This window comes from Pterocles gutturalis, unplaced genomic scaffold (genome assembly GCF_000699245.1).
Source record: "Pterocles gutturalis isolate BGI_N339 unplaced genomic scaffold, ASM69924v1 scaffold23624, whole genome shotgun sequence".
In the NCBI taxonomy this organism is placed as follows: Eukaryota; Metazoa; Chordata; class Aves; order Pterocliformes; family Pteroclidae; genus Pterocles; species Pterocles gutturalis.
The window spans coordinates 58,926-73,652 of record NW_010136411.1 but is presented as its reverse complement, the minus strand read 5'-3'; the positions used below and the strand labels follow the sequence as shown (position 1 = coordinate 73,652).

General features: G+C 39.4%; 1 protein-coding gene across 1 annotated transcript; it reads left to right on the top strand.

Annotated features, from left to right (window-relative positions):
* Nucleotides 1-1,216: 1,216 nt before the first annotated feature.
* On the top strand, nt 1,217-12,870 carry SMPDL3A (sphingomyelin phosphodiesterase, acid-like 3A; the record flags this gene model as incomplete). The annotated part of the gene is made up of 7 exons (XM_010082302.1): nt 1,217-1,430; nt 2,572-2,716; nt 5,772-5,868; nt 7,142-7,320; nt 8,487-8,667; nt 11,101-11,225; nt 12,370-12,870. Coding segments are annotated over 7 exons (1,253 nt in total), but the record flags the coding sequence as incomplete, so codon positions are not given.
* Nucleotides 12,871-14,727: the final 1,857 nt, after the last annotated feature.

The window sequence follows — 14,727 nt, the reverse complement described above, 5'->3', positions numbered from 1 at the left end:
GTGACTTTTAGATAGGTGAATACATGGCTCTTCAGGTGTAGGGGTTTAAGTGGTGTTTGTATTTAGCTGGCCAGGGCGGGCTGGCGCTGGGGACAGTGAGCCCTGGGCGCAGTGTCCCGAGGCACGTGCTGCAGACATGCAGGGTGGTTTCTGTCAGCAGACACACTCGTGCGCTGCCTGGCGTGACCCCGGGAGCGTCCGCAGGTGAGCGCTCCGAAATGGTTTCCACCGGCTTTTCAGTCCCTGTGACTCCTACGTGCCTCGGACCAAACACGCAGCGCCGTCCAGGCATTTCTGTCTCCTGTTGGTAGGAGTCTCAGTGTTTCAGGCTTCGAAGATCGCTGCTGGTCTTCCTGAAATAAATCTCCACGGGGTGCAGTTGCGTGGTGCCTGCTCTGACACCGACTGAGCATGTCACCTTGGGAAGAATCAGTTATATATCTGTCCCGGTTTCACAACTGCTACCCCAGACACACCTTTGCCTTTCCCAAGTGCTCTGAAACTGACACAAATTACTCCTGTTTTACATGAAACTTGAAGGCTGGTAGTCTCATCCAAGCTTGTTCACCATATTCCTATATGTCTCAGCTCCTTTTTCCATGCAGTGCTGAGTAGCAGTGGCTGAGAAAGTGCCAGCCTGGAAAGTAGTGAGTAGGTATGGCTAACATGCCTCTCTGGTGAGAAGCCCAGTCTCTTTGCTACTGGGGCTGCTGGGGAGAAGAAGAGCTTTGAAATATTTGCACGCATGCTGTTTCTTGCCTTTCTTTCTAGGCTTCTTTCTTTCTTGTGTAGTAGCTTCCAGCCAGGGAAGGTCTGGAAAAAGAATTAAAATGCAACTCTCTCTCTTCACAGGTGGAATGGAGAAGTCCTATTGCCTCCTTTACTCTCCAGTTTCCAGATTGCTATTAACAAAAAGGAGCTGATTTTCCAGTCCCTACCAGACTCAATTTTTTTTCTGCTGAATAGTTTAAATTTATGCCTCTGCTTCTGTTTTCAGTTTTTCTAAGCAGATAACATGAAGGACTCTTGCCAGGAATGCAGAACTCACCCACACTTATCAGATGGGCTAATCGTCAATTTGTTCAATTTATTCTCCTTTTCAAAACTTGAGAAGGGAATAGCAGTAGACAAACTGGAGCAAACTTGGCATTACCCATGTATATCCAGTTCAAATGCAAATAATGCATTTCCTTTAATCTTTGTTTTCTGAAAACAGGGCAATTCTGGCATATATCTGACCTACATTTAGATCCGACCTACCACATTACCCCTGATCGCACCAAAGTTTGTTCTTCTTCCAAAGGAGCCAATGCCTCCAACCCAGGCCCTTTTGGAGACTTTTTGTGTGATTCTCCATATGAACTTATTTTGTCAGCATTTGCATTCATGAAGGATTCAAAACAGCAGGTTTCATTCATGATTTGGACGGGGTAAGTGCTCAAGTCACTCCGCGGTTAAAGCTTTTAACAGTTGGATAACCATATAGTGCAGTAATTCACAAGTTTATATTTGCACCAACAGATCCAAGTTTAGCATCTCACAAATGCTACTTTTAAATAGTCCCTTTAGTTGTCTGAATGGCTAATAAGTGGAAGACTGAGTGATAGTATAAAGCCTCAGGAACAGATTTTGATCTCTGTAATAATTTCTGGATATTATTGAGCTGTTCATTGGGACGGTTACCACATGACTGTATTAGTGTAAGTTAATAGAAATAGTGTGGGGAGGGTGGGAAGTGAAAAAAAGCAAAAAGAAGGGTCAGAGGAATAACTGGCTGGAATTAATTAGTATGGGAGGTATTGGATTTTGTAGGTCTTAAGGTAATTAAAGTGCATGCCTTTTTAGAAGGTATCCTCTTAACTATATTTTCTTTGGTTCTGTGAAAGGTAACTAGAATCAAGCAATACTATAGCTTATGACTTCTAATCTTAAACTCTGTGGGTTTTTTTTTTTTAAGTGTAACAAGTTACCATTCAGGTTCAGTGCCTGTACGGATTCTAGATCTGGGACTAGTGAGGGGAGGATAACAGTGTCATAGATGCTGTCTCTCTCTTCATTACTATCACTTGTCGCTGCATGGGCTTCTAATGAAAGTGTGGGTTCACAGTCCCTCACTGCGGTATTTTGGATATGTGCAGTCCCCTGTTGAGTAAAACATTTACCTTTTCTGTGCTGATGTTCCTTATTAGAAAATGGCAATAATAGTACTCTCTCTCTCACACAGGTGTTATCTGTGAGGCCTTGTGTGCCTTAGCAGTGAGACTGGAGAAGGAAGTGTGAAAGGGAGGCATATGAGTAGGTCGATAGTACCATGCCCTCTTACTGTCTAGGTATTCATAAAAGATACCGTTAATTTACCATTCTGCCACAGCAAAATTCTCCATTCTATCATCACCTAATTTTTTATGGTATACATGAATATACATGAAATACCTTTCAGGCAATTCTATGATTTTAATTAAAGAGTCTGTAGTAGTATTACATGCTATAATCTAGGTGTGTTTGCAGAATGTTTTGCCTTTTCTTGTGTTGCCAATAAACCTTTGTTAATAAAGATTTTGCCTTTTTCAGTGATAGCCCTCCTCATGTTCCAGTAAAAGAACTCTCCACAAAATTGGTCATTAGCATCATTGGCAATATGAGTTCCACAATTCGTAATTTCTTTCCAGATCTTCAGGTTTTCCCAGCCTTGGGCAATCATGACTACTGGCCACAGGTAAAACAAGTTAGCAATTTGTTTGTCTATCAAATTGAGTGTGTTCCTAACCCCTCAGAAAGCAAGCATGAAAAATCCGAGTTAAATTTGTGTAACTATTATTGTGGAAACAGTATTCTACGATCTCCCAGTTAGCGTTTAAAATTAGAAATAGTTCAAATCAAGAACCTAAAGTACATCTCTCTCTGTGTGTTAAGGTACCCAAGCAAGTGCTGATATTGGGTAAAATCTGTACGTTGCCTGAGCTGATGCAGATTTACTGCTAATCATTCCGCATGGCTTAGAACCACCATGTCTCATCACAGTTAATAAACACTTATTTTTTTTTCTTGTGTAGGTCATGCATGTGTGTACGATAATCTAATAGAAATGGCATCCTTAATGGATGTGTGAGCCCATAGTAAGATTCAAGGCCTACTGGAAATCTGCTGACATCCCTGGATGTTTTTTTTGTCAGACTAGTGGCAGAATTTTTGTAATGTTCACATAGTTTTGCCACTGCTGTTAAAAATGTGTCTTTCTTCTCTTTCCTTATTGGACACTTAGAAGTGGTTGCATTGGTGATTTACTGGATATGTGGGTCATTGCAGCTGAGGACACTGTTTTTTTTTTTTTTACTTTCAATATTCGGCAAATATTGTTCTTGGTATAGCTCAAAAATAAACAGTTGCTTCATGTGTCCTTTAAAGCATATTGTGGGTTGATCTGGAAGCACACAGGACAGAATTTGCTTCTTAGCAAAATTCTGTCATTTTATCTGAGGGGACTGGAAGGGATGTGGAGCAAGTCAACTAAAGTATTTTGCTTGAAGTGCCTAATGGGAATTCAGTAACACCCCTTCACACCTCCAAATAATTCTATTCCAGCTTTCTGCATTACTCATTAGGCCTCTCAGGATATGTCATGGTGTAATAGCTGATTGTATGATTGCCTGTATCATCACTGGAGTTGGTGATTGCCAAATCAGAGAGTAACAGAGATGCTCAGAGAGGGGAAAGGGGAATGTGAGAGAGAAAATAAGAGCTAAACATGTAGCATGTCTTGGAAACGTCAGTACCCAAACCAAGCTGGGACTTCGGTCTCCTGTGTACTTACTCTGGTGGTGTAGCTTCAGCTTGTCAGGGGGCAGGTTGGTTCACCAGAAACCACTGGTAAAGTATTTTGATAAATAACACCTTAAGTCTTACCTCAGTGTTTTGTTTTAATTTTTTTTTTTAAGTCTTAACAGAGAATGATTGTCATTCAGCAGTCTCCTTTGATAAGGAGAAACAAAGCTGTATACAATAACCTTGTAGACAGAGAGTGATATAACTCCATGTGGCAGACATTGACATTTGAATGTAGTGACTTTTCCAACAAATATGAGTTTGTTTGTGAAATTAAACTTGAAGATAGAAAAAAGATGATCAGTAGGGGCAGATGGGCAGCAAACAGCATTTTGAAGCAGGCTGTTGATTGGAATTAACTGTTGTACTTCTCTCTGCACAAAACCACGCAGGAGTGTTTCTGTGGCACTTTGCTTTGAAATGGCAGGCTTCAGCAACGCGCAGAACTGACATACTTTTCTATTACGGTTTGAAAAAGACTGTGGGATCAGAAATTCCCCACTATTGGGGTCATTTCAGGTTGTTGGATGTTTTATTTGCTGTTGATGACATTTCTGTTTTTCATCTGGACATGCTTGGCAAATGTCCCATAGACTGGAAGTGATGTGGAGCAGGCCACACACTGTAGGCTGTTCCAGCACAAGCGTGAAAGCTGCGCGCTCACCATGCACTGAAGAATTTTATTGCTCTCTACTGTGTTCTGGCCTGTCCGTCTTAACAATTTAACAGTCTTGGGTGATTTTTCTTGCAGAGCCTATTAAAAATACTACTCAGGTTAATCAAGCATTGGGGTACCTTTCAGATCGTGTATTGTAACTTCGGTCTTTCTGCATAGTCTTATTTGTTTCACATCCTTACCCCTGCTTAACACCAGTTCCCAAACTGCTGTCTAATCCACAAGTTCACAGAGCACTGACTTCCCTGAGTCCAAACCACCTTCAGTCCATAAACGATCTCTTATCTGAGATCAGGTTTTGCTGTGTCTGTTAGTGACTGTTAGCTCTGGCTGAACTGGTGTGGCTCAAAGCTTTCTTAATAACTGGTGTCTGTGCACTGCAAACAACAAATGTCTGAACAGACTTCTGATTGCACCACTTCTAGACAGAGACTTAGTGCCTAAGCCTCTAGTAAAGTAGCTTTAGTTTCAAAGATCTCATAAAAGTCAAATTTTATGTTTAAGAAAACATGCACTGTAATACTGTTCCTATTTTTCAACCTCTGTTTTTTGGTTTTTTTTTTTTTTTTTTTTTTTTCTTCTAGCACTAAGAATCCAAGCAGGTATTTTAGGACAGGCAAGGCCAGGCTGGGACTTTCCTGTCAGGGTTGGCTCTTATCAGCTCTTATCAGGCTGGGGTACTTGGGCATTGCTTGGCTCAGACTGAAGAGTCCTAATTAGAGCTGGTGGGAGAAAACATTGACAAAACTTTTATTTTATGTTTTAAATGCTTTGTTACTGGAACTACAGGATATAATGGAAATATTTCTGAATTTCACCAGAATGCTTCTGAGGGCCATAGTTGGCGTTTTGGGGAGCTGCTATGAACCCCAAGTTGCTTGAAAAATTCACCTCCTATAAATTAAGCTTATATTCAAGCTTTTCCTCCAAGAGACTTTGTATTTAGACTTTGTTTCTTCAGTTTGTATACATTTATTAATTTTGAAGAATGTATGGTTTTCCACTCTGCTGTGCTCCTAAGGCTTCAAATATGTTTGGCATTAATTTATCAATGAATTAACAAGGCCATGCAGTCAGTTCTGACTTAGTTCATGCATTTATTCCTGATCAGCAATACTGGATGTTCAAATGTTTTTTTTTCCTTTCTTGAATTCATCCTGGTGATGATTTGATATACTTAAGCATTAAGCGAGAAGTCAGGTGGGATAATTTAGTTACTTCTTTGTCTGTGGGTCTGAGTGCTAAGACTCAGGTAGGTTCTGCTCTCTCACAGGATCAGCTTCCTGTAACTACCAGTGAAGTTTACAATGCTGTAGCAGATTTCTGGAAGCCTTGGCTAACTGATGAAGCAATCAATACCTTCAAAAAAGGTAAAGTATGCCAATAATGCCTTGTAAAGCTAGGGCTTAGAGAACTAATGTTTCTATAGATTTGTCCTGTTTGTTTAGCTAAGTCTCATAGGATGAACCAGCACAATGGATTATCTGTAATGCTTCTCCTGGAAGAAGTTACTTGTCTTTTTGAATAGCAATGCTTATCTTCAGGGTAAATTTATTCTCTTCTGATGCAATAATTATTGCTTCTTGTAACATGTACAGTATTATTGGTTTTGTACTAGTGCATGTGAAATATCTTACTGCCTTCAAGACCTCATAATACATTTTAGATAAAGGCATCCGATGCACAAGAAGACTTAAATTTGGTTGTAAAAAAACTGTTGAAGTGTTTTTTCTGTTTTGACACTGTGTATTTCAGAGCATATTGAATAGGCACATATTTGTTCAAGTTATGATAGCATATAGTCTTGGTGACTATACTGTTAATTGCATCATATTTGTGTCCAACACTAAACTGGGAGAATACTGATATCCTAATTATGATTTTTCTTTTTAGCAAAGGACTGCAAAGTTCAACCCAATTTCCAATCCACTCAAACTTCAGGGATTTGGAAGTTCAATTTGTGTTTTTATGTCCTGAATGAGAAGGAACTCTGTGTAAGAGCAGAAGTAGAAACTCTAATAGGAAAAATAAAACTCAAAGGGGCAGACCTTAAGTTAAGGTATATTGTTGTAACCCTGTTGCCATGGCTCCATTGAAGTCCATGAACTATGAAACTGCGCCCACTGAAGAAACTCTGTATGCCATGGAGAGCTTTAGGAGCTTGGATTGGAAAATGTAATCTTTACTTTTCATCGCATTCCAGTCTGAAGTTAAATGACTTTCAAAGTACAAGGCTACTAAACTCAAACAGTTCATCCTGGAGGAGCCTATATGTTTGCAGTATTTCAAGAAATGTGGACTTCTTAGCAATTACTGCATCTCTCAGTGTGGGAGAAATGTTACAGGGCACTTCTTGCTTGTCAGTTGGATAGTTGCGTCTGAAAATTGTCAAATAAACACACAGGCAAAACCAGGCAAGAATTAATTAAAAATTCAGTGTCAACTTCTCTACTAAAATGTTGCTGAAACCAGATTCTTAAGATGTTCTGTTGTGATAAGGAGATGCATGGCTTGGATAAACTTGCCATATTCTATTTTATTAGAAAGAGTAAGACTGGGTATTTTGTCAGTGCTATACTTTTATTCTAAAGTTGTGCTTTGAAGCCTTTAATTTTTCAAATTATGTTGGTCTTATTTTCACAGGTGGCTTCTATACCCAGCTGTTTGAATCCAGTGATAGCTCTCAGCCACTCAGGATAATTAGTCTGAACACAAATTTATATTACAGCCCCAACAGTGTAACTGTGAATATCACTGACCCAGCTAACCAGTTTGCCTGGCTGGAGGGAATACTAGAAACCTCTTCACGAAAACAGGAAAAGGTAGGGGCTGTGAACAGAACCAATCAGCATTATTTGTTTGAACTTTGAAAAGAAAAAAAAAGTAAAAAGTAAGAGACCTTGAAAATATAACCATGATTCTAGAAGAATATTAATGCTGTCAAAGATACTGTGAAATCTAATTTTAATTTTTAAATAATTTGTCCTTAAATATGCACATTATACTATAACAATGAATAAAATAGTTGAATGCAGTTTCTCAAATGATACAGTAAAATACCTTTTCTTTACTACTATGTAAAGTACCATAGAAGGATGAGAATGCTTAATACTTTTGGTTCTGACTCTTTTGATTCATAGCTTTTAATTTTAAAATGCACACCCTTGGCCTGAGACAAAACCTAGCATATTTAATTTCCATTTTTATGTAATTACAAGTCTCAAAAATAGAAATCGGAAAAGAGTTTGTCAATCGCAAAACTTAGCCAAGCTGTATCAATTGCTATGATCTGAGTGTTATGATAAATTGTCTTAAAATACTCAGGTTTTGAAGTGAGGTTATAAATTGTTGGGTCACGTTTGATTTATTGGTGTGGGGATTGGACATCACCTGACCAGAAGTGTTTAATTTGAAACATGTTTACATTTTGCTATGGTGTTGTAATGTTAAAAATATTATATTGCAGTCAGGAGAAAGGAGAAAATTCCCTTCCTCAAAAACCCTGCAGCATATTAGTTGGTGTGTGCAGTAGGAACCAGGTCTCAACCACAGACAGAGGGGTTTTGACCAGTTCTTCCATGTTTCTGGTGACTCTGACCTTGCAGGCTCTGTAATATTCTAACATAAGTTTTACTTACTGTCCCCTTGTGGACCAAATCATAAGTCTTGCCCTAGTAACTTATGTTTTCATTTGAAATAATTGATCAAATTTTCCTTTGGCCTAAAATCACACATCGATTTGTTGGAACTTTTCTCCCAATAATATCTGGAATTGACTAAAAAAAAAAAATCTGTTTTTTTCATGATGAATTTAAACACTCTTACTGTTTGTATTTTGTATAACAAAACTATAGTGAATTACAGCTTTCAGAATGCCATTTCTAAGATAGCATTATTATGAAATTGTTTTAACCATTTCTAAGTTACAGCTAAAAGTGTAAGTTTCAAATGAAGGTACTAATTGTGTTTTCTGTACCTAATTCCTTAGGTATATATTATAGGACACATACCAGTAGGATACTTGCCATATGCAAGGAATACTACAGCTATCAGGGAGTATTACAATGAGAAACTGGTAAAGATTTTTCGCAAATACAGTACTGTTATTGCGGGGCAGTTTTTTGGACATACACATAGAGATAGCATCATGGTCCTCTTGGATGAAGAAGGTAATGATGCTTGTTGAATCCTTCATCTTTTTCTTCTTTTAAAAGCATGTTAATACTTTCTTGCATCTTCTTACTAGTCAGCCTCTGTTACAAATTGTTGAAAAAGGAGATTAGGAAGTGCTGCTATTTGTCTACCAAGAGTGCAAGCCTCACACACTCCCATTTTTTTTCCAAAGAGAACCTTGTAAGGCAGACTGTCTTTTTTATTTGAAGTCAGAAGAGACTCCCCAAGCTTCCTATTTTTTTTTTTAATGAAGGCTTATGCCTAGACAAGAATTTCTAGTCTTTCCTTTCCACTCTCTCAGTGACACGGGCAAATTATACTAGCCAGCTGCTATTGTGTAATGTGTCAAAGGGAATGTTCTCAGGCCAACTAGACATGCTCTGTGTTCTTGTGTTTCCTGCATCATTACTGTGCCTCTCTGCTGAGTTCCCTGCTGCTTCAAAGTTAATTAAGATAAGGGTAGGCAGGAGGCAGGGGAAAGAAAGTCTCTGCCTGTTGCATCTCTTAGATCAGCTAATTTCCCTTCAAGAAAAGCACCCAGGTTTGAAAATATTATTTATTGCTTTGAAATCCCTTGGTTTTAAGCATGGGCATGGCTGTATGAAGCACTCTAACGTCTCTAACAAGTAACTAGTTAGATATTTGTGTCTGTACCATAGAACAGTGGGAGGTCCACTGCTTTGGTTTATGTAAAATACCCAAATATTAATTGGCTCTCTGTCTGTGTTTTATATGAACTCATAAAAGCAATGCCCAAAATGCTGACTGGGGTAACAGTACTCAAAATAATTTACCTTTTTACATGGCATTATCATGGAATTAATCTCCAGTAGAAAGGAATCCAGCACTAGTGAAAGAACTGGCTTTTAATATTTTTTTAAATGGTATTCAAGGCAGTCTTGTACCTACATGTTTTTGTACCTTATCCCATTGTGCCTGAAATCATCACCTCTGCTGCAAACTTCACTGAGGACAGACTGATCTTGCTGCCTTGTCATTACAGTTTGCATGTGCAAGTAACTGCTTCCAAATTATTTTAATAATTTTGCATATTTTGACAAAATTTAAACAGTGAAATTGCATGTAGCTAAGTACAGTTTGTGTTTATCTGTACAGTTTTAGGCTGTCTTCTATTTGTGCCACGAGAGCAGAGTAGAGGGGGAGAATCACCTCCTTTGACCTGCTGCTAACGCTTCTTTTGATGCAGCCCAGGACACGATTGGCTTTCTGGGCTGCAAGCACACACTGCCGGCTCTTGTTCAGCTTCTCATCCACCAATACCCCCAAGTCCTTCTCCTCAGGGCTTCTCTCTCTCCATTCTCCGCCCAGCCTGTATTTGTGCTTGGGATTTCCTCGACCCACGTGCAGGACCTTGCACTTGGCCTTGTTAAATTTCATGAGGTTGGCATTGGCCCACCTCTCAAGCCTGTCAAGGTCCCTCTGGATGGCATCCCTTCCCTCCAGTGTGTCCACCACACCACACAGCTTGGTGTCATCGGAAAACTTGCTGAGGGTGCACTCAGTCCCACTGTCCATGACTCCAACAAAGATGTTAAACAACACTGGTCCCAGTACCGACCCCTGCAGAATCACCGGTCTCCACTTGGACATTGAGCCGTTGACCACAACTCTTTGAGTGTGGCCGTCTAGCCAGTTCCTAATCCAGCAAGTGGTCCTTCCGTCAAATCCATGTCCCTCCAACTTAGAGACAAGGATGTCATGTGATCCTTCTCCAGAAGGATCTACTGATTTCCAAGGTTTCAAAGCTTCTGCTCATATATGGAGACTGAATTGTGATTTCACTGCTGTGATGCTGTCAGAGAAAGGAATAGTTAGGGCTTCTTTTTCATTCCACAGAGAACCTCTCAATATACTTAACCTACGTATTCTGTCTAATTAAAACCTGTATACATCCTCATGTTTCAGTTGCTGCAAAGATTGGTGTTCGCATAATAGGTGCTGGGCTAGTCTAGGTGAGTGAAGTCAGGGTCAGGTGATGATACCCTGGTGTTTCTAATAACATTGTAAATACATAAAGCAAAAAATACATAAAGCAACATGTAAAATATAGCATGGAGACAGCAACTAAAAGTTTTGAATATTTCTTTAGTAGAAATACGCAAAATACAGAGACCTTACATATAGGCAAGACCATTTTGCACAGGTGATTGTGTTGGTGGGAAGCCTCTAGCATAGACAGACTTAACTGGTACACACTGGAATGTGTATTCTGGTTTTTACGCAGATTTTGGTCTATCCAGTGGAAGTACAGAAGGAGTTCACAGTGATACAGCTAATCCAGGGAAAAAAATGCTAATGTACTGAAGCCAGTCAGTCTGCTTCTCGCTGTGTTGTTCTCTACAAAAAGCATTTGTTTGAGTAAGAAGTGTTTGAAAATAAACTGTTTCTTCACCTTCCTCTTCCTGCAGGAAAGCCAGTAAATTCCTTGTTTGTGGCACCTGCTGTAACCCCAGTGAAGAGTGTATGGCAAATGGAGTCGAATAACCCTGGTGTCAGATTGTATCAATATGATCTTCTTGATTATAGCTTGCTGGTAAATAAAGATTTTAAAGCATTGTTTAAGACTTTAAATATAGTGTCATTAAAAATTACAGTGAGATGTCAGCCTTTGCAGTATTCTGGCTATTGGTGGAACTTTGGTGCTTACTCTTATTTTTCTTCCTGGGCAAAGGAAAGCAAATCTGAAAGAGACCTCGGTCAGAGTACTTCATGTTCTCTATGGAACATTCGTACGATGTAGAATCAAAGACAGTCAGAAATTTTTTGGGTAGAATCCTAGAACTATTTGCAGGGAGCTCTGCAACAGTGAAGAAGGTTCACCTAAATCCTGGGCTTGTTTACATACCGATGTTGTTTGCTGCTGATAGCTTGAGTTTTGGGATGCAGTCCATGAAATGCTTCTAAAGGGTGTACAAGAGCAGGTGAAGAAAAGCACTTTTAACCATGTGATGTCTTTTGTAATCATGCATCTTCCTATATAAAGCTTATACTTTTAATAGGAAATTATAGACAACTTTAGAAGGAAAAAAAAGTAGAATACTTCTATAGTCTCATGTGATTTTTGGAGATAAAGTGAATCCTGTATAATTACTTTATCTCTGAATGACTTGGATATTGTCTCTGTAATTCAGGGTAAAATCTTGACCTCACCAAGTTCAGTGACAATGCATCCTGCAGCTTGACTGGGACCTGGGTTTCTCTCTGGGGAACTATGCTAATACAGGCTGCTCCTTTCTTGTGCAGATTTCACTTCTGCATCTCCATCTCTCCCTTAAATTCTCCCTGCGCCGTTCTTTTTCTGTCCATTCTGCCCCTCAAGCAGTGGCTGCAGAAAAGAAAGTTCTGGTTCTCACCCTTTTGCCCCACTCCTGAAGCAGACATGAGCGTAGTAGAGTTTGGTTTACAGCTTGGACAGGAAAGACCTCTAACTGCCACTGCTGCCTTTTGTGCCTCCTTTTTCTTCTCTTCCCCATCCCCCCACCATTACTGCACTGCAAGTACCAGCTTTGGGTGTAAGCCCAGCTCTCGGGGTGGGACATGACCCTCTGTTCAGTTGTTAATAATGAGGAGTGACAGCTTCCTAATCAGTGTATCACTACAGAGACTTAATGAAGCAGGGAAGAAAGCAATACAGACGTGCCTATTTTTTCTTTCCTTTTTTTTTTTTTTAACTGTAGGATCTTTGGCAGTTTTACTTGGACCTCAGAGACGCCAACAAGAAAAATGAATCGAACTGGAAATTAGAATATGTCCTGACTAAAGCTTATGGCGTTGAAGACTTGAAGCCAGAAAGCCTATATGAAATGGCCAAGCGGTTGTCTGTGCCACACAGCACACTGTTTGAGCAGTATTACAGTAACTTCATTGTGAGTTATGACAAAACCATTGTCTGTGAAGAGGGGTGCAAGACCTGTCAAGTATGTGCAATCCAATATTTGGATTACTCCTCATACACAGATTGTATCAATCGGGGAGCGATGTGGAGATGAAGTCTCCATTCAGTTTATGCTGATACTGACTGTAGCCTGTGATTTAAAGACTTCAGCCTCCTCGTCCTTTTGTTCAAGCACTGACATGTTGACAGGGAGCCTGTGGGACTTCTCTGAATTTCAGGGCAGCAATAAATTTCCCTAGATCTTTATTCTTGTAAACACATTTTCCTTCCGCATCTAAATAAAAAATTATTGTGTATGTAATAGTGGCCAGATACTTTGCTGTTGTTTCAAGTGTCCCCTACCCTCTGTAACAGGCATCCCAGTAAGTGGGAATAGAAGTTACTCAGTTCTTTGGACACACAAGTCTCTTTTCTCAGGGTGTGTAAACATAGGCAATGCCATTTCAGGCATGGGATTTATATGAGGGCAGGTTTCAACCATCTGCTGTCAGAATTTGCAAACTGAAATCTGCAAAACCCACATTTACTAAGACTGGAGTACAGTTATGTTGTTGATGTGATGCCAGTATTAGGTATCTCCCTATGCCAAGTTTATTTTTCTTTCTTAAGCCCACTTCTGTTTAGGGGAATATTCTAACAACAGCATGAAGGTGACTTAATGGAACACAAACCTCCATCCTGTAAATACTTAATGCGTTTTTTCAGAATGTGTGTGTTTGCCCACTACAAAGTGCTTTTTTTCTTATGACAGAGCTATGTACATTGGTACTGCTATCAGGCAGCCTCCTGGTATGAGATTTTGCGGCAGACCATAATTCAGGTTTAAATTTATCAACATCACTAATTAGACATAGCATAGACATTCTCTGTGCAGCACAGGTAAACGTGCTTGTCATGGTGTTTCTCAGGTTTCTTTTTTTCATAGAGAAGACTAGTACTTAATGTGAAGATTATTCCATGTATGAATGTACAGTTACACAGACCACTTCTTGCTCTTCTTGTGATTAAATGTATGCACAAGATGATTAATATTAAGAAGGCTGTTTATCTGCTGTGTATAACCAAGAGGGACCTTTATCCATTTTTCTGTCACATCAAGAGCTGTACTTTTGGAACCTTTGGTCAATATAATGCCGTACAGACCCTACTCTAGATAATATTATTCCAGAGTAAATGGAGCTGTAGAAGTGACTATGAGACAAATCTAATTGCTACCTGTTTATTTTCATGAGATTAAAGCCTTTATTGTAGCTGTTGAGGAACTTTCTAGTTTTGTTTCCACCCAAGCTTGAAATATTTAACAGAATATTTCCAGATAAATTTTCTAAGTCTGTAGTATTGGCAACTGTAGACACAGATACCTCAGATTTGTCATGCATCAGTCATCCACAGAGGAAATAGTTGGTTTGTTATATTTTAATTCATAAACAAATCCTCCAGTAGCAGTAACGTTTAGAAATGTCATTAATAATGCACAGTAGGTAGTCCTGTATTTTAAATTCCGTGCTTGGAGAGGGTATGGTGGGCATGTAAACTCTTTAGAGCTGTCTGCTCTGGCTGATCTTGAATGTATCTGGATACATAAATAAACTGAATTAACGTGGGTTCTGTACAGACTGTGGCTGTGAGGAAGTACCAGAAAGCTTCAGCGCTGAAAGCACAGATTCACTCTGTGTTGGATATGTTTCTTGGTTGTGTTTCTCATGGGTTTGTTCATTAAAAAATGCCAGTTACTAGTATCTGTTCTGCAAGGGCAAGCAAGCAAAGTTGTGGGCGGATAGCATAAGGGCAGTTGCAGCTGATAGGATTGCTGAGCTTCCTCCAATTTTCCAGATTGGTTTTGTTCAATTCCGTTTTGTGCTTTGAACAACTGTCTCTTCTCTCATCCTTGTTTGTTTTTGTGAATTCTGTGACTTCTGTTTAAGCTTAATACCTGCAAGACATCCTGGAAACACTATAAAAGTTATCTAGTTGTATTATTTTATTAAGGACTTCTTTATTCCTGAACTTTAGGGAGGGCTGAACCACATGTCAGATTAGTAGGTACAGAACGCTAAGTTATGCTGCTGATGGGTTGTTGGGCATCTTGCTTCCTAGATTTTTTTTTTTTTTGCATGTGTGTCAGTAGATGTTATTTAGT